Genomic DNA, 20695 nt, shown 5'->3' on the forward strand with positions numbered 1-20695 from the left:
TCTTGTTTTATATATAGTTTATTCATTTATCAAAGTGAATTTATGCTTTAAATTGTTTTTTAATAAAAATATGTCAATGGGGTAGCAAACATAATCTTGTTTTCTCTTTGAATTAAATTTAATTTTACCCCACTGATGGATTTTCTTTTGTGTGTGTGTGTGTGTGTGTGTGTGTGTGTGTGTGTGTGTGTGTGTGTTTTAAACATATTCAATTCATTCTGTTCACTTTTTTTGTTAACCAGATTTAATATCTTAATTTTGCTTCTCAAGTAAATGTATCTTGATTTAAGAATGTTTCAATATTTTTATTGGAAAACAAAACAACAATACTGAGGAAGAAAATAATTTTTTGCAGAGCACAAATAAAATCCGACTTTAAATGTCTGGAATATAAGACACAGACCTTCTAAAAATAGATCTCATATCCTTGACTCCACCCACATCCCGCACACAGCTTTGCTTTCAACCTAAGAGATTCCTCGTGGGCTTTATAGCGCTCCAGCAATCACAAACTGTAGCGTTGAAACTGTGTCAGAATCATCTATGTTACAATCATCAGGCTATATTTGGAACAGCATGCGTACTCTTTCTGCAGTACATAGTATGTAAGCCTATATTGTTAATAGGATGTAATTTTGATTATGCTCTCTCTATATATGCATTCAGCATCAACATTTTTCATAATGTGTATAACATGAGAGCACAGTGCATGCAAAAAAAATGTATCCCACAATACAATGCACTTAACGAATGAACCAGAATTGATATCAGTGATACCAGAAGATAAGATCATGTGGCAATGTAACACAAAGCATCTGACAAACACTTGCAGAAAAACAAAAAAACAAAAAGAAAACAATAGTGTACTGAAGTACATACTATAGTAAATGAACAAAGCCAGATATTATAGACATTATCATTATAGACCAAAGCATCCCATAATAATACTCACAGTAACATCATTTAAAATGAACACTTCTAAAGCCGACATGACAGTTTCTATGACCATTAGGAGAGAGAGTTTAGAAGATTAGCACAGACTTAAAGTCAAAGATTATATAAAAGAGAGAGAGTGAGATATACACTTGAGGCCAGCTGCAGTCTGAGATATAGAGGACAGAGCTACTTATAACCGCTTGAACCAGAACTGAGGTGACCCACTAAAGTACTGAACCACTGCAGAATGGACATGACCTTCTCTCATATACATGCATTCAGAGAACTGCCAGGCCTGCACATAATGTTATGCCCTTGTTGCCACAGTTTTGCTTTTTCTGCTCAGGCTTTGTATGTTGCAGTTGCCTCTAAGCAAATCTGCATTCACCTGCCAGTTGATGTCCAGGAAACTGTTAAAAACCATAAGTACACTCATTCTCAGTCTCTGCCATCTTGAAGCTTGTATTGCAGCAGCAGTGTCCACAGACAACAAATACCATTTCCATTCATTTTCTTTTAAGTTCAGCAAACAATTTTTGATTTGTGATGCTTTCTTCAGTCAGAACTAAAACATCACACATCAGTGCACAGACCGACCTGCGACTAAACAGATTAAAATGACCCCTCATTCAGTTCTGCCACTGAGAGTAAAATGCCAGCTGATTTTAATTCTGTTTGATATGTCAAAATTAACATGGTTCTGAAGTAATAACCATTCTACTTTAAAAACTCCTAAAATCTGAGCTGTGAACATGGAATGCTGGTTCATTATCTTCAAATTTCATTAAAGAAATGTTATCCTGAATATCTATTCCAACATAGCCTTGTTCATTTACACACACACACCATATATATAGTAACACTTTATTTTAGGCTCTTTTAATTAGTTGCTTATTACCATGCATTTTAATAGGATATTGGCTGTTTATTAGTACTCATTAAGCACATATACTAAAGTGTTACCATATATATATATATATATATATATATATATATATATATATATATATAACACATATACTAAAGTGTTACCATATATATATATATGGTACCATGGTATATATATATATGGTATATGGTATATATATATATATATGGTACCAACATATACTATATGGTACTAACACTTTAGTATATGTGCTTAATGAGTACTAATAAACAGCCAATATCCTATTAAAATGCATGGTAATAAGCAACTAATTAAAAGAGCCTAAAATAAAGTGTTACCATATATATGGTGTGTGTGTGTAAATGAACAAGGCTATGTTGGAATAGATATTCAGGATAACATTTCTTTTATAAAAATATATATATATATATATATATATATATATATATATATAGGAATAAAATATTTAATAGGATAAAAAATATGATTATGACAACAATTTTGTCAAAGCAAAAAAGATCAATGTAAGCATATACCAAATACCAAATACCAAAAAAAAAAAAAAAAAAAAAAACAACAGTTTCCTGGGGCGAAGCAATTTTTTACATTTGAAAATATTATAGAAAAAATCAATTAATTGTTCACAATACAACCAGGAATATGTATAAAGAAGAACATAACAGGGAGCAGAGCAGAACTCATGACACCAAACCCTAGATTCAAATTAAAACCACTCCAAACAGAATGTCCAGCAAACAGACAAATAAACAAACTATAAACTGTTCACTTTAAAAATAAGTGTAAAGTCTCAAATATCTGTAAAAGGCTTTCTGTTTCCAAAGCAACTGGAATCAGTAAACAAAGAAAGTGTTCTATCTCTGCTGTTGCCATAGCAACTGGGGTGGGCAAAGAGAGAACTGTCTGACAAAGATTATTTTACAAAATTAAAATGTTTATGAAATTTAATGTTGTGAAAATAATTTCCATATAGTACAGCTTGGATGCCAAACCATTCATAAATCAGCATTTATTTGGAATCTGAACTGAATGTGTGAAACACAAAGATCGACTGAATAGACTTAGTGTTATAAAATCCACAGTTTTTATTCAGACACTGAACAAAAAAATTCAAAAACTGCAGAAATCTAATGAGATGCTGAGCAGTATCGTGGTCTATGATCAGTGTGTGTGTGTGTGTGTGTGTGTGTTTTTGCTGGAAGAGGCTCAATATACTGCTGACCTCTACAATACCTGATTGTGTTCAGTGTTCTCTGCAGGACTGTGGATTTCATCATCCACACAGACAGCAACTAAAAACCTTAGACAAATCGCTATATACTGTATTATATTTCCATTTAATCATTTACCAAATGTTTTCTCCAAAGCGACTTACACATGCAAAACATTTGACTAATTCATCAAAAAGAATACAATATTAGTAGTGATGCAAAAGTGCAACTGAAAAATTACAGGAGAAAAAAAAAAACCTATATTTTTTATATTTTTAATATAGATAGAGAGAGAGATAGATAGAGAGAAAATCAAACTCCAAATCAATTCTCCCCCCCCCCCCCCCCAAAAAAAAAATCAAGAAATAAGGTGACTGAGGGAGTATAGCAAAGGGAAAAAATAGCTGAGAAGAGAGATGAAAGCACTGTGTGTGGGGAATGCGCTGTGTGTGTTCAGTAACGTGGAATAAGGCCAATCCTGTCTGCCTGATGGACTAAAATATGCTTGAGTAACAGCCTGAGGTGCTCAGCACATAAACACACACTCTCAAAAAAAAAATCCAGTCATCTGAATGCTACCATCATAAGTAACCTCATTAATATGACATTTATTTACACAGAAAGAGGCAATCCGATAAACCACAGACAAGCACGACGGCACAACCCACACCGAGAGAACACGCGTCCGAAACTGCCTCCCACAACCAAACACATGACTCTGTGTGTCCTCTTCACAGGGGACTGAATCTGTTGACACCATCTGCTGACTGCATTACAGCATCAACTTCTACATCTAAATCAATTTCATCTTATAAACCCCAGCAAGCTGACCAACAAATCTATACTATGTTTATCTCTCTCACTCCATTTCCTTTTCATAGCTCCCAATGCAGTTTATTCTACTCTCCTTTTCTCAGGGTAATGGGTGTATTATTATGGATACCTGACAGAGAATGAATGGGAAACAGAGTGTTCAGTGTGAGAGAGAGAGACTTTGTCCTTTGCTGTATAAGATATGTATAAAATGAAATACTTTGGAAAACATTCAATCTTGACTCCACATTCTCAAAATTGTCAGAAAAAAATCAAATGCAGTCTTGCATCTATATGTGTGTGTGTGTGTGTGTGTGTGTGTGTGTGTGTGTGTGTGTGTGTGTGTGTGTGTGTGTGTGTGTGTTCAGTCCTCAGGTTCTAAAGCTCTCATGATTTCATCATTTAGGTTCAGAGACCTTCAGCCTTTTATATTAGAGATCAGAATTTCTTTCAAGGACAAGAAACACTACTGCAGATGTTTCTTTTGCATGGATCAGACTGTGTAACACAGTAAAGTGGCCAAACAAAAAATAAATAAACACAAAAGCCATCAAAGATCATAATTTTTTAGATAATCTCCATTTTACCTCTCCAGAATCTCTCCTCCTGCGATCTGGTATCACTAGAGTATTCCTATTACTGCCTGGTGCAATTGTAGAACCGATACTCATTCTGGGTCCAACTAACATGTACCGTTTGTCTCCAGATCTGTACTGGATGCTGTGACACAGAGTCCCGTCGTAATTTGTGTCCTGTAAATACTTGGACGAATAGTCTGTAGATTTGGAGCACTGCATTACAATCAACACGATGATGCTGATGACAAAAAGCACTGAAACCGAGCCCAAAGTGACGATCAAATAAAACGTCACGTCGTTTTCCTCCTCGTCTTTTACTGCGTTTTTCACATCAGAAGCTGCGAAAGCCTCTTTGGGCTCCACAACTTTGACAATCACAGTCGCTGTTGCTGAGAGCGGAACGTTCCCATTGTCTTTGACCAGTATGAGCAGTTTATGCTGGGCCTCGTCTGTTTCTGTGAATGAGCGAAGGGTCCTTATCTGTCCTGTATAGCGGTCCAAACCAAAGAGACTGTGCTCACTAACTTCCTGCAGTGAAAACAATAACCAGCCGTTGTATCCTATATCTGCGTCATAGGCTCTGACTTTAGTCACCAAATGACCTGCGTTCACATTACGGGGAATCTCTTCCACACCCTCAGCAGAACCGTTAGCGCTGACTGGATATAAGATCACTGGAACGTTGTCGTTCTGATCCAGAATAAACACGTTCACTGTCACGTTACTGCTCAGAGACGGACTTCCAGAGTCTGTAGCGATAATTTGGAACTGGAAAGTATTAAGAGTTTCAAAGTCAAAACTTTTTAGTGCATAAATCTCTCCATTTTCAGAGTTAATATTAATGAAAGATGCATATTTGTTTTCATCTCCAGAGTCTCTCCAAATGTTGTAGTTCACAACAGCATTTTCATCTACATCACGATCAGAAGCAGACACAGAAAACAAAGATCTCCCTGGAATATTGTTTTCCATCACATAAAAAGCATAGGGCGAAAGAGAAAATTGTGGACTATTATCATTAACATCTGATACCTGCACAGTTATAGTTTTAACCGAAGACAGAGGTGGCTGCCCAGCATCTTTGGCTACTAACGTGATGTCATAGTGAGGTACAGTTTCTCTATCAAGAGTTGAGGCTGTAACCAGCGCGTAAATGTTATCTTGAGATGATGCCGTTAGCCTGAAAGGTATGTCTTCAGTAATGTAGCACAACACTTTCCCATTTACACCAGAGTCCAGATCACTGATGCTGATCAAGGCCACAGTGGTTCCAATTTTAGAGTCTTCACGCACTGCGCTTGAAAATGATGTGACTTCTATCTCAGGCACATTGTCATTTACATCAATGATTTTTATGGTTATACTCTTATCTGATGTGAGAGGAGCAGATCCTTTGTCTGATGCCTGGATGTCTACTTCAAAGTTATTCATCTCTTCAAAATCTATCAAGCCAATCACAACCATTTCCCCAGTACTGGAGTTTAAATCAAAAAGTTGTACTATCCTATTGTCTATATCCTTTCCAAATGAATAAAAAACTTCTCCATTTGAACCATCATCCATGTCAGTAGCATTAACCTGTATTACAGTTGTGCCTACTGGGACATTTTCTTTAAGCGTTACAGAGTACACTTCCTGTGTGAAAACCGGCATGTTGTCATTAACATCCAAAACATCAACTATTATCTCCATTGTTCCAGACTTTGCGGGTCGCCCTCCATCGAGCGCAGTAAGATGTAGCTTGTGTCTCCGGCTGGTTTCTCTATCCAAAGGCTTTTGAAGAATTAAAAAGGGCATTTTTAGATCTTCTCCGCGATCTTTAACCTCTATGCGGAAATTATCATTATGACTGAGTTTATATTGTTGAACAGAGTTCATGCCGCCATCGGGATCCCGCGCCGCCTGTAACTGATACCGAGCTCCAGGTAGGGCAGATTCCGATATTTCCAAACGCTTTTCTTTCTCTGGGAATGTCGGTGCATGGTCATTGACGTCCACGATTTCAATCGACACGTAGTGAATCTCTAACGGGTTTTCTAGCGCAATTTTCAGATTGATGATGCACGAGCTGCTTCTCTCGCACACCACTTCGCGATCTATTTTTCCATTTACGCTTAAAATCCCGTCATTCTGGTTTACCGTAAACAGCGAGTCGCCTGAGGTTGAAACGATTCGAAATCCCCTCTCCTTTAGCGTTCTGGGATCGAGACCTAAATCCTTCGCAAGGTTTCCGATCACAGTACCGTCTGTTTGCTCCTCGGCAAGAGAATATCGTATTTGTGCGCAGACTCCTCTCCAAAACAGCATTCCCAATGCCATGAATGTAAGTCTGAGGCGCCATGACGAACGCACCCTTTGTTGCATTTTGCAGGAAATTAAAACGCCGTTTAAAGATGTTCCACTCGCATAAAATTTGGACCCATAACAAAGATAAGCACTGACCATAAAACTCCTTTTTTGTGTCAGAGAATCCTTAAGAAATGAGGAAGCGCTTGGCGGGCGTGAAGGCGATGTCCACAGCGATCATAACGAACTTATGGAGAGAGCGAATGAAACGACCAACAGACGATGCCACGTCAGGTCTGTATTTGTGGTGTGCACTGACACCGTGCGAATTTATTTTTTACTGCAAACGAACTGAGAAATAACAAATCAGTAGAGAGTTCAGCTAAGTCGGAAAACACGTTTATCTGGCGAAACGGTTAACTTTTTTAAAGAACATATAATAGAAATAATAATAATAAAAACACACATATTTACTGAAAGCATAACAGATGTACAGGTGCTGGTCATATAATTAGAATATCGTGAAAAAGTTCATTTTTTTTATTGTAAATTATTTTTAAAAATGAAACTTTCATATATTCTAGATTCCCTACATGTAAAGTAAAACATTTCAAAAGGTTTTTTTTTTCTTTTTCTTTTTTTCTTTTTTCTTTTATTTTGATGATTAGAGCGTACAGCTCATGAAAGTCCAAAATCCAGTATCTCAAAATATTAGAATATTTCCTAAGATTAATCAAAAAATGGATTTTCAAAACAGAAAAGTTCAAGTTCTTTAAAGTAAGTTCATTTGTACACTCAATACTTGGTCGGCAGCACATATTACAACAAATGACTTGCTCCTAGCACAAATTACAGCATCAGTGAAGTGTGGCATGGAAGTGATCAGCCTGTGGCACTGCTGAGGCACTATTGAGCCTTCAGATCATCTGTATATTGTTGGATCGACTGTTTCTCATCTTTCTCTTGAAAATATCCCATAGATTCAGGGGTCAGGCATGTTGGCTGGCCAATAAAACACAGTAATATGGTCAGCAAACCACTTGGAAGTGGTTTTTGCACTGTGGGCAGGTGCTAAAGTCCTGCTGGAAAAGGAAATCAGCATCTCCATAAAGCTTGTCAGCAGATGGAAGCATAAAGTGCTCCAAAATCTCCTGGAAGATGGCTGCATTGACTTTGCACTTCATAAAACACAATGGACCAACACCAGCAGATGTCATGGCCCTCCAAATCATTACTAACTTCAGAAACTTCCCACTAGACTTCAAGCAGCTTGGATTCTGTGCCTCTCCAGTCTTCCTTCAGACTCTGGGACCATGATTTCAACATGAAATGCAAAATTTACTTTTATCTGAAAAGAGGACTTTCGACCACTGTTCACTGTCCAGTTCTTTTTCTCCTTAGCCCAGGTAAGATGCTTCTGATGTTGTTTCTGTTTCAGAAGTGGCTTGGTAGTCCTTTTCCTGAAGATGTCTGAGTGTGGTGACTCTTGATGCGCTGACTCCGGCTTCATTTGACTCATTGTGAAGCTCTCCCAAGTGTTTGAATCGGCTTTACTTGACAGTATTCTCAAGCTTGTGGTCATCCCTGTTGCTTGTGCACATTTGCCTACCCAATTTCTTCCTTCTAGTCAACTTTGCATTTAATATGCTTTGATATTTCACTCTATAAACAGCCACCACATTCAGTAATGACCTTCTGTCACTTACTCTCTTTGTGGAGGGTGTCAATGATTGTCTCCTGGACCATTGCCAAGTCAGCAGTCTTCCCCATTAGTGTGGTTTCAAAGAACAAGAGATACCCGGAATTTATACTGTAGGGATGGTCATTTAATGAAACTCAAATGTAAATATTCTAATATTTTGAGATACTGGATTTTGGACTTTCATTAGCTGTACGCTCTAATCAACAAATTAAAAAAAAAAAAAAAAAAAAAAAAAAAAAAAACTTTTGAAATGTTTTACTTTACATGTAGGGAATCTAGTATAAATGAAAGTTTCATTTTTTAAAATAATTTACAATAAAAAAATGAACTTTTTCACAATATTCTAATTATATGACCAGCACCTGTATGTCTAAATGGCGTACAAGAAGTGATTACAATTACTGCCTGTAAACAATTCTAGTTTTGCATTTCATGCCAATCAAAACAGTTCACTTTTACATAGACCTAAAGGGCAATCTCTTCAAGTTAACTTGAGATCATTTAAATGTGACCTTGAACCACAAAACCAGTCATATGGGTAAATTTTTTGAAATTGAGATTTATACATCATCTTAAGCTTTCCATTGATGTATGGTTTGTTAGGATAGGACAATATTTGGCCGAGATACAACTACTTGAAAATCTCGAATCTGAGGGTGCAAAAAAATCAAAATATTGAGAAAATCGCCTTTAAAGTTGTCCAAATGAAGTCCTTAGTAATGCATATTACTTACAAATATATATGTGTGTATATATATATATATATATATATATATATATATATATTTACAGTAGGAAATTTACAAAATATCTTTGTGGAACATGATATTTAATGATTTTTAGCATAAAAGAAAAATCGATAATTTTGACCCATGCAATGTATTGTTGACTATTGCTACAAATATACCCGTGCGACTTATGACTGGTTTTGTGCTCCAGGGTCACAAATAAGCAATCAATGGCATTACAAAGTAAAACCAATAACCCTAACCCTTCTCTGGGTAAAAACTACGTAGATACTTATAAATAATCAAATTAAACTTCAGTTATATGTACACTCCTGGGCCCAAATATGAAAAAATGGCCAAGTCCAAAATGGCTAAACACAAAGCTTTTAATTGTCCCAACCACAAATTATTAAAATGAGCAAAATGTAAGTAAATGCAGTACTTAAAAAGCTGTTGCTGTCTCAGAAAAACATTAAAGACAGAATGAAGTTTTGGCAAAATATGGGAAGTTGTGTGTGGAGTGATAAATCACAATGAAACACAAGTTGCATGGTGGTGCTTCAGAGCGGTGTTTTTAAAAATCTGCTAAGAAATATAATGATAAATGCATCTCTACCACAGTGAAGCATGGAGGAGGAGTCATTGTGTGGGGAGCCTTTTTAGTTGTTGGTATCGGTGAGCTGCTTCACTGTGAAATATCATTTAATGCTTTAGAGTACAGGAGAATATTGCAGAATGGCTTCCTCCCCTTAAACGAAAAGTTATCTAAAGAGGAATGATCAGATGTTTTTTGTTGTTGTTGTTGTTGTTGTTTTTTCAACAAAAGACAGTGCTCCTGCCCAAATTGCAAAGACAACCAAGAAGTGGCTTGAGAACAAGTCCAACATGTTTTGGTCAGAATCCAGATTTCAACTCTGTAGTGAATATTTGGCCTCACATTAAACTCAAACTAACTGGGAGACATTTTTCGACTTTCTTGAACGTTTTGAAGCCATTTACATTGAGTGGAACAACACTGACTCTTCTTCTTGTAAAAAGCTGTCTGCAAGTTTACCCACACACACTGTAAACATTTAAAGAAAACAAAGGCGAAGGCTATTTGGTGCTAAGTTACTTTATCTACAGTATCTGTGCAATTCGTGCTAATTTCCTGACCAGTGATTTGTGATTAAAATGGTTAAGACCATTAAAAGAACACTAAATATTTTAACAGAAACTCATCTAAATCTCCAACATAACTGAACATTAAACAGAGACTCAGAAATCCACTGTCCAGTTTTAGTTAATGTCAACAAAAATTATTCAAGTAGTACCAACATGAAAGATTGATAGAGATCAATTTGTTGAGACAAATAGTTATAATCTGTTTGTCTCAAAATTGATCTCTATCATCCTCAAGAAGTTCAGATGTACTACTGTCCAACAGAAAAGAACTTGCATCAAAAAGACATATTCTTAACAACACTGCAAGATAGACAGATAGAGACGTCCTGTGAAACCTTAAAGTTTCTTACCTCTCCAGAATCTCTCCTCCTGCGATCTGGTATCACTAGAGTATTCCTATTACTGCCTGGTGCAATTGTAGAACCGATACTCATTCTGGGTCCAACTAACATGTACCGTTTGTCTCCAGATCTGTACTGGATGCTGTGACACAGAGTCCCGTCGTAATTTGTGTCCTGCAAATACTTGGACGAATAGTCTGTAGATTTGGAGCACTGCATTACAATCAACACGATGATGCTGATGACAAAAAGCACTGAAACCGAGCCCAAAGTGATGATCAAATAAAACGTCACGTCATTTTCCTCCTCGTTTTTTACTGCGTTTTTCACATCAGAAGCTGCAAAAGCCTCTTTGGGCTCCACAACTTTGACAATCACAGTCGCTGTTGCTGAGAGTGAAACGTTCCCATTGTCTTTGACCAGTATGAGCAGTTTATGCTGGGCCTCGTCTGTTTCTGTGAATGAGCGAAGGGTCCTTATCTGTCCTGTATAGCGGTCCAAACCAAAGAGACTGTGCTCACTAACTTCCTGCAGTGAAAACAATAACCAGCCGTTGTATCCTATATCTGCGTCATAGGCTCTGACTTTAGTCACCAAATGACCTGCGTTCACATTACGGGGAATCTCTTCCATACCCTCAGCAGAACCGTTAGTGCTGACTGGATATAAGATCACTGGAACGTTGTCGTTCTGATCCAGAATAAACACGTTCACAGTCACGTTACTGCTCAGAGATGGACTTCCAGAGTCTGTAGCGAGTACATGAAACTGGAACGTTTTAAGAGTTTCAAAATCAAAACTCTTTAGTGCATAAATCTCTCCATTTTCAGAGTTAATGTTAATGAAAGACGTGTATTTGTTTTCTACACCATCTCTCCATATTTGATAGCTGACCACACTGTTTTCACCTATATCTTTATCAGAGGCAGACACAGAAAATAAAGATTTGCCTGGAACATTATTCTCAATCACATAAAATGCATAAGGAGAAAAGGAGAATTCTGGACTGTTGTCATTTACATCTGATACCTGGACAGTTATAGATTTAACAGAAGACAATGGTGGTTGACCAGCGTCTTTAGCTTCTAATGTGATATCATAACGAGAAATTGTCTCTCTGTCAAGAGATGATGTTGTCACTAATGAGTATGTGTTTTCTTGAGAGGACGGCATTAGTTTGAAAGGTATGTCCTCAGGTAATGAACAGGTGACTCTCCCATTTATGTCAGAATCTAAATCAGAGACACTTATTAAAGCCACCGTTGTGCCAGGTTTAGAGTCTTCAGGAACGGCACTCGAGAATGATGTTACTTCTATCTGAGGTGCATTGTCATTCACATCAGCAATTTTTATAATTATACTTTTATCTGTTGTTAGAGGAACAGTTCCTTTGTCTGATGCTTGAATATCAATCTCATATTTATCTTTAACCTCAAAATCCAAAAGACCAGTCACAACAATTTCCCCTGTGATTGGATTAACATTAAAAAGTTTACGCAATTTGTCAGTGACGTCACGACCTAATGAATAAACTATTTCGCCATTCTGACCTTCATCCAAATCAGTTGCATTCACCCTAAAAATGGTTGTATCAACGGGTGTGTTTTCATTTAGTATTACAGTGTAAGCTTCTTTAGTGAAAACTGGTGCATTATCGTTTATATCTAACACATCTATCCTTATGTCCATCGTTCCAGACTTTGGTGGTCTGCCTCCATCTAAAGCAGTTAACTGCAATTTCATACCTTTTGTAATCTCTCGGTCAAGGGGCTTTTGTAAAATCAGAATGGGAACTTTACCATCTTCGTCACGATCTTTAATTTCAATACGAAAGTAATCGGTGTGGCTCAGTCTATAAGTCTGAACTGAATTACTGCCGCTGTCTGGATCGCGCGCTGCCTGGAGTTGGAATCGCGCACCGGGAAGCACCGTTTCACTTATTTCTAAATGCTTTTCCTGGTCTGGGAATCTCGGAGCGTGGTCATTCACGTCAATTACATCAACAGTCACGTAATGAATCTCGAGAGGATTTTCTAAAGCGATTTTCAGATTGATTAAACACGGGGTGGATCTTTCGCACACCTCCTCTCTATCTAATTTACCGTTCACATACAAGACACCGTCATTCTGATTCACACTGAACATGGACTCGCCTGAGGTTGAGACGATGCGAAATCCTCGCTCTTTTAAGGTTCTGTGATCAATACCCAAATCCTTCGCGACATTTCCAACAGCAGCTCCGTCCTTCTGCTCTTCAGAAATCGAGTAGCGTATTTGTGCCCAAACCGTTCTGCCAAAAACAAGCGATACAACAACGAAGAGGATTTTCAAATGCCGCTCAAGCCATTGATCATGTCTCCTTTGTCCCATTTTGCACTGTATTCGTTCCACAACAATTGCACACCGGCTCTCCAAATATTAGTCCAGTAGCGACATGACAGATGACCGAAATGCTCTAGATCTCGAAAGATATCATGAAGACAAAAGCAAAGAGAAAGATGCACCGCTGGTGAAAAAGAGATCGTGTACAAATCTGTGTGACGAAAAAGAAAACAGGGAGGTACTCTTGCGTTTTGAGTTTTACTCTAGGTTTACACTGACACCTCGCGCTCTTTCATTGCATTGCTATTCATTAAACTCTGCGAGTAATTCATGTTAAAGTTCTTGAAGCTATAGAAACAGAAAAGAGGTATACAGTATGCAGGATAGCAAGCGGCCACGCGAATTCAGCACCAAGGGCAGCGACCCATTCGCTCTCGCGGATTTCATTTACATAATCATTAGGGCACATCAAAAATTCCAATATTATAGAACTCACATACAAATGTAGCTATAAAAAATACAGAGCTGGAATAGTTATGTTATTATACCCACAGATCAGTATTAATTAGAAAAAAATAAAAGTACAATGCTGACTATGAATACAATACAGCATAACGCAAGTCCATTTCTTACCTCTCCAGAATCTCTCCTCCTGCGATCTGGTATCACTAGAGTATTCCTATTACTGCCTGGTGCAATTGTAGAACCGATACTCATTCTGGGTCCAACTAACATGTACCGTTTGTCTCCAGATCTGTACTGGATGCTGTGACACAGAGTCCCGTCGTAATTTGTGTCCTGTAAATACTTGGACGAATAGTCTGTAGATTTGGAGCACTGCATTACAATCAACACGATGATGCTGATGACAAAAAGCACTGAAACCGAGCCCAAAGTGATGATCAAATAAAACGTCACGTCGTTTTCCTCCTCGTCTTTTACTGCGTTTTTCACATCAGAAGCTGCAAAAGCCTCTTTGGGCTCCACAACTTTGACAATCACAGTCGCTGTTGCTGAGAGTGAAACGTTCCCATTGTCTTTGACCAGTATGAGCAGTTTATGCTGGGCCTCGTCTGTTTCTGTGAATGAGCGAAGGGTCCTTATCTGTCCTGTATAGCGGTCCAAACCAAAGAGACTGTGCTCACTAACTTCCTGCAGTGAAAACAATAACCAGCCGTTGTATCCTATATCTGCGTCATAGGCTCTGACTTTAGTCACCAAATGACCTGCGTTCACATTACGGGGAATCTCTTCCACACCCTCAGCAGAACCGTTAGCGCTGACTGGATATAAGATCACTGGAACGTTGTCGTTCTGATCCAGAATAAACACGTTCACTGTCACGTTACTGCTCAGAGATGGACTTCCAGAGTCTGTAGCGAGTACATGGAACTGGAACGTTTTAACAGTTTCAAAGTCAAAGCTCTTAAGCGCATAAATCTCCCCATTTTCAGAGTTTATATTGATGAAAGATGTATGTTTGTTTTCCTCTGTATTTTCTCTCCATATATGATAGCTGATTATCGCATTTTCATTTGAGTCTTTGTCAGAAGCAGACAAAGAAAATAATAATTTGCCTGGGACATTATTTTCCATCATATAAAACGCATATGGAGAGAACGAGAATTCTGGACTGTTGTCATTTACATCTGATATCAGAACAGTTATAGTTTTAACAGAAGACAATGATGGCTGTCCTGCATCCTTTGCGACTAGTGTGATGTCATACTGAAATTTAGTTTCTCTGTCAAGTAAAGCAGATGTAACTAAAGAATAAATATTATCTTGTGGTAACGGCATTAGTTTAAAAGGTATATCATTTGACAGTGAGCATGAGATTTTTCCATTGACCCCAGAGTCTAAATCAGTAACACTTATCAAAGCTACTGTAGTACCTGGTCTAGAATCCTCTGGAATGGCGCTTGATAATGATGTCACCTCTATTTCCGGTGCATTATCATTTACATCGACGATTTTTATCACTACACTTTTATCTGTCGCAAGAGGAACGATTCCTTTGTCAGATGCTTGAATATCAATCTCATATTTATCCTTGACCTCAAAATCCAAATAATCGGTCAAAATAATTTCTCCAGTGATTGAGTTAACTTCAAAAAGTCTGCGTAAATTATTGTTGACATTATTTCCCAGTGCATAAATTAACTCTCCGTTTTTACCCTCGTCCAAATCAGTGGCATTGACCTGTAAAATTGTTGTGCCAACAGGTGCGTTTTCATTTAATGTAACTGTGTAAGTTTCTTTTGTAAAAACAGGCGCATTATCGTTGATATCCAGTACATTAATCAATATTTCTATTGAGCCAGACTTAGGAGGTTTCCCTCCATCTAAAGCAGTTAATAATAATTTTATGTTTTTAGTCATTTCTCTGTCAAGCGGCTTGTGTAAAATCAGAATTGGAATTTTACCATCTTCTTCACGGTCTTTAATTTCAAGACGGAAATGGTCGTTGTGGCTGAGTTTATAGGTTTGAACTGAATTGGTTCCACTATCTGGGTCGCGCGCAGCCTGTAGCGGATATCGCGCTCCTGGCATAACAGATTCCCCAATTTCCAGCCGCTTTTCATTCTCGGGAAACCCTGGACTGTGATCATTTACATCCAATACCTCTACAGCGACATAATGGATTTCTAGTGGGTTTTCTAGAGCGATTTTCAGATTGATTAAACACGGAGTGCTCCTCTCGCAAACCTCCTCTCTGTCTATCTTACCGTTCACATACAAGACGCCGTCATTCTGATTTACACTGAACATTGACTCGCCTGAGGTCGAGACGATGCGAAATCCTCGCTCCTTCAGTGTTCTGTAATCAATGCCTAAATCCTTCGCGATGTTTCCCACCGCAGCTCCGTCCTTCTGCTCCTCTGAGATCGAGTACCGTATTTGAGCCCAAACTGCTCTTCCAAACAACAGAGATACAGCGATGAAAGCGAGCTTCGCATTCAGCTCCAGCTGATGAAAGCGTTGTCTTTGTTCCATTTTTCTGAGATTACAGATTCTCCTTCAAACGCAGTTTCACGATCAGTCTAAGAATATGTGTTGTGTAGTCCCATCGTTGCTCAGGCTGAAAACGAGTCGGTCAATGCAAAACGCGATACCCAATACAGACAAATAAAACGGCATCAGTGGTGAAATCGAGAAAGCTTACGAATCAACCGAGAGGGCGGAACAAACACACAAAAACCATGAGCAACTGTTTGACGTCATGAGCCTTTCTCTAGGTTTACACTGACATCTCGCGATCTGAAGTGTTAGTTGCATTGCAACGTCCAAAACATTTTAATGTTGTCAAATGCATGTAATTTTATCAAATGACTTCTAAACAATCCAAACTATGAGTTAAGCTATACGCTTAAATATTCAATATTCTCTCATTAGACTGAACATATTGTTTTATGAAAACCAGTGTGAGTAAAAGAGAAAGAGAGAGAGAGATTCTGAAAAAGACATAGTAGTTGCCAGATGCTAAGACCAATATCATAACCTTTAAAGGAAACAACATGTCTTTAGAGCACACTGAGAACTGTATCTTGGCATAAACATCAGCAACACAGGAAACTTCAACAAGGCTGTGAACAATCTGAGGGATGAGGCATGAAGAGCTTTTTATTGTTAAGAAGAATATCAATTTACAATTCAACCAGAATCTCGCTAAAAATAATAAATAAATTACAGAAACCGTCACACTGGATATGCGGTCTGGGGTCTGTTCACAAACCGACAGTTCACTAAAAAGGACAAAAACCTATTAGAGACTCAGCAAGAAGAATTATGCAAAACTACAATGTAAATATCTAAATAATGCATGCAGCGCAGAATTAGAACAATATCCAAGAAAAATTTAAATAAAATATCATTGAAATTCCATGCCCACCTAAATAGTACACATATACTCTATCACAAAGCTATCAATTGCTGAACACAGAGAGAAGTCCTCTCAGCCAGTTTGTTTCAGAATTGACTTTACATTTAAAAACATGTCCAGCTGAACCACAGAGCACAAAACCCAGCTAGACCAAATCAAAAATAAAAATCAAAACAAAAACATAAATATGTAAAACACTGGAAAGAAGAAATAGCTTAAAAGTGAACTGAAATGTTATCAGAATAGTAAATTGGCAGAATAACGACCAACCCTAAACACCTCCACAGAGGTGGACCAACACAATCAGACCTGACAAACAAAAGACTGCACTCCAAACAAAACTAAGTGGAAAAGAATTGCACTTTTTTTAACAACATGCCTTAATTACACATATATTAGGAAAACATTATTCTTTTCTTCACAACCCACCAAAATTGGATACAGAAAGAAGGACAAATTTAATTTACTCGGAGAAGCTCAAACCAGTCTGCAAGATATGCAAGTCCTGCCACAACAAAAGCACAATGAGTGGAATAGGACCATGACTGACGAAGAGCTAGAATATTGTAAAACATGCATAAAATGAAAACATAGCATAACAAGCTCTATTCTTACTTATGTTTTATTAATACAGTATTATTTATTTATTTATTAGAATCTGAGGAAGAGGAAGACACTGTTCCATTTGAAACAACATCCGGAGCAACTTCAGTACCGTGGACAGCAACTGACATGTGTCTTAAAACTGTTTCCTACAACTAATTCACAGATGTAGGAGTCATTCTCTTACCTCTCCAGAATCTCTCCTCCTGCGATCTGGTATCACTAGAGTATTCCTATTACTGCCTGGTGCAATTGTAGAACCGATACTCATTCTGGGTCCAACTAACATGTACCGTTTGTCTCCAGATCTGTACTGGATGCTGTGACACAGAGTCCCGTCGTAATTTGTGTCCTGCAAATACTTGGACGAATAGTCTGTAGATTTGGAGCACTGCATTACAATCAACACGATGATGCTGATGACAAAAAGCACTGAAACCGAGCCCAAAGTGATGATCAAATAAAACGTCACGTCGTTTTCCTCCTCATCTTTTACTGCGTTTTTCACATCAGAAGCCGCAAAAGCCTCTTTGGGCTCCACAACTTTGACAATCACAGTCGCTGTTGCTGAGAGCGAAACGTTCCCATTGTCTTTGACCAGTATGAGCAGTTTATGCTGGGCCTCGTCTGTTTCTGTGAATGAGCGAAGGGTCCTTATCTGTCCTGTATAGCGGTCCAAACCAAAGAGACTGTGCTCACTAACTTCCTGCAGTGAAAACAATAACCAGCCGTTGTATCCTATATCTGCGTCATAGGCTCTGACTTTAGTCACCAAATGACCTGCGTTCACATTACGGGGAATCTCTTCCACACCCTCAGCAGAACCGTTAGCGCTGACTGGATATAAGATCACTGGAACGTTGTCGTTCTGATCCAGAATAAACACGTTCACTGTCACGTTACTGCTCAGAGACGGACTTCCAGAGTCTGTAGCGAGTACATGGAACTGGAACGTTTTAACAGTTTCAAAGTCAAAGCTCTTAAGCGCATAAATCTCCCCATTTTCAGAGTTTATATTGATGAAAGATGTATGTTTGTTTTCCTCTGTATTTTCTCTCCATATATGATAGCTGATTATCGCATTTTCATTTGAGTCTTTGTCAGAAGCAGACACAGAAAATAATAATTTGCCTGGGACATTATTTTCCATCATATAAAACGCATATGGAGAGAACGAGAATTCTGGACTGTTGTCATTTACATCTGATATCAGAACAGTTATAGTTTTAACAGAAGACAATGATGGCTGTCCTGCATCCTTTGCGACTAGTGTGATGTCATACTGAAATTTAGTTTCTCTGTCAAGTAAAGCAGATGTAACTAAAGAATAAATATTATCTTGTGGTAACGGCATTAGTTTAAAAGGTATATCATTTGACAGTGAGCATGAGATTTTTCCATTGACCCCAGAGTCTAAATCAGTAACACTTATCAAAGCTACTGTAGTACCTGGTCTAGAATCCTCTGGAATGGCGCTTGATAATGATGTCACCTCCATTTCCGGTGCATTGTCATTTACATCGACGATTTTTATCACTACACTTTTATCCGTCGCAAGAGGAACAGTCCCTTTGTCAGATGCCTGAATGTCAATTTCATATATATCTTTTACCTCAAAATCTAAAAGGCCAGTCACAATAATTTCTCCAGTGACTGAATTAACTTCAAAAAGTTCACGTAAATTGTCATTAACATTATTTCCTAAAGCATAAACTACCTGTCCGTTTTGACCCTCGTCAGAATCAGTGGCATTAATCTGTAAAATTGTTGTGCCAACAGGTGCGTTTTCATTTAATGTAACTGTGTAAGTTTCTTTTGTAAAAACAGGCGCATTATCGTTGATATCCAGTACATCAATCAGTATTTCTATTGAGCCAGATTTAGGAGGTTTCCCTCCATCTAAAGCAGTTAATAATAATTTTATATTTTTCGTCACTTCTCTGTCCAGTGGTTTGTGTAAAATCAGAATTGGAATTTTACCATCTTCTCGATCTTTAATTTCAAGACGGAAATGGTCGTTGTGGCTGAGTTTATAGGTTTGAACTGAATTGGTTCCACTATCAGGGTCGCGCGCAGCCTGTAGCGGATATCGCGCGCCTGGCATAACAGATTCCCCAATTTCCAGCCGCTTTTCATTCTCGGGAAACCGTGGACTGTGATCATTTACATCCAATATCTCTACAGCGACGTAATGAATTTCTAGTGGGTTTTCTAGAGCGATTTTCAGATTGATTAAACACGGAGTGCTCCTCTCGCAAACCTCCTCTCTGTCTATCTTACCGTTCACATACAAGACGCCGTCATTCTGATTTACACTGAACATTGACTCGCCTGAGGTCGAGACGATGCGAAATCCTCGCTCCTTCAGTGTTCTGTAATCAATGCCTAAATCCTTCGCGATGTTTCCCACCGCAGCTCCGTCCTTCTGCTCCTCTGAGATCGAGTACCGTATTTGAGCCCAAACTGCTCTTCCAAACAACAGAGATACAGCGATGAAAGCAAGCTTCGCATTCAGCTCCAGCTGATGAAAGCGTTGTCTTTGTTCCATTTTTCTGAGATTACGGATTCTCCTTCAAACGCAGTTTCACGATCAGACTAAGAATATTTGTTGTGTAGTCCCATCGTTGCTCAGGCTGAAAACGAGTCGGTCAATGCAAAACGCGATACCCAATACAGACAAATCAAACGGCATCAGTGGTGAAAACAAGAAAACACACGAATAAACCGAGAGGGCGGAACAAACACACAAAAACCATGAGCAACTGTTTGACGTCATGAGCCTTTCTCTAGGTTTACACTGACATCTCGCGATCTGAAGCGTTAGTTGCATTGCAACGTCCAAAACATTTTAATGTTGTCAAATGCATGTAATTTTATCAACTGACTTCTAAACAATCCAAACTATGAGTTAAGCTATACGCTTAAATATTCAATATTCTCTCATTAGACTGAACATATTGTTTTATGAAAACCAGTGTGAGTAAAAGAGAAAGAGAGAGAGAGAGAGAGAGAGAGAGAGAGAGAGAGAGAGATTCTGAAAAAGACAGTATAGTTGCCAGATGCCAAGACCAATATCATAACCTTTAAAGGAAACAACATGTCTTTAGAGCACACTGAGAACTGTATCTTGGCATAAACATCAGCAACACAGGAAACTTCAACAAGGCTGTGAACAACCTGAGGGATGAGGCATGAAGAGCTTTTTATTGTTAAGAAGAATA

General features: G+C 38.2%; 4 protein-coding genes across 25 annotated transcripts in view; all 4 read right to left on the reverse strand.

The window, feature by feature from the left end:
- LOC125275557 (protocadherin alpha-C2-like) overlaps window positions 1-20695 on the reverse strand; it is a 198744-nt gene that overhangs the window by 111900 nt on the left and 66149 nt on the right. For 2 of the 22 annotated variants that reach the window (XM_048202616.1, XM_048202599.1), the window contains exon 1: window positions 4455-6989. The exons of 13 other annotated variants lie outside the window; for them this stretch is intronic. In XM_048202616.1, coding sequence (XP_048058573.1) covers window positions 4455-6890 — 2436 coding nt within the window. In that variant the 5' untranslated portion in view covers window positions 6891-6989. Of the gene's footprint in view, window positions 1-4454; window positions 7014-20695 lie in introns of those variants that run through there. 7 more of the 22 variants (XM_048202602.1, XM_048202598.1, XM_048202641.1 and 4 more) reach the window with 4 other exon arrangements.
- On the reverse strand, window positions 10551-13184 carry LOC125275580 (protocadherin alpha-3-like). Its single transcript, XM_048202688.1, has one exon. The coding sequence runs from the start codon at window positions 13034-13036 to the stop codon at window positions 10601-10603; it is 2436 nt and encodes an 811-aa protein (XP_048058645.1). The 5' UTR covers window positions 13037-13184; the 3' UTR covers window positions 10551-10600.
- On the reverse strand, window positions 13535-16450 carry LOC125275579 (protocadherin beta-15-like). Its single transcript, XM_048202687.1, has one exon. The coding sequence runs from the start codon at window positions 15983-15985 to the stop codon at window positions 13550-13552; it is 2436 nt and encodes an 811-aa protein (XP_048058644.1). The 5' UTR covers window positions 15986-16450; the 3' UTR covers window positions 13535-13549.
- On the reverse strand, window positions 17214-20386 carry LOC125275602 (protocadherin alpha-5-like). The gene has a single exon (XM_048202712.1). It carries the CDS (start codon window positions 20020-20022, stop codon window positions 17650-17652), a length of 2373 nt encoding a protein of 790 aa, XP_048058669.1. The 5' UTR covers window positions 20023-20386; the 3' UTR covers window positions 17214-17649.

The sequence above is a fragment of the Megalobrama amblycephala genome, linkage group LG9 (genome assembly GCF_018812025.1).
Source record: "Megalobrama amblycephala isolate DHTTF-2021 linkage group LG9, ASM1881202v1, whole genome shotgun sequence".
Classification (NCBI taxonomy): Eukaryota; Metazoa; Chordata; class Actinopteri; order Cypriniformes; family Xenocyprididae; genus Megalobrama; species Megalobrama amblycephala.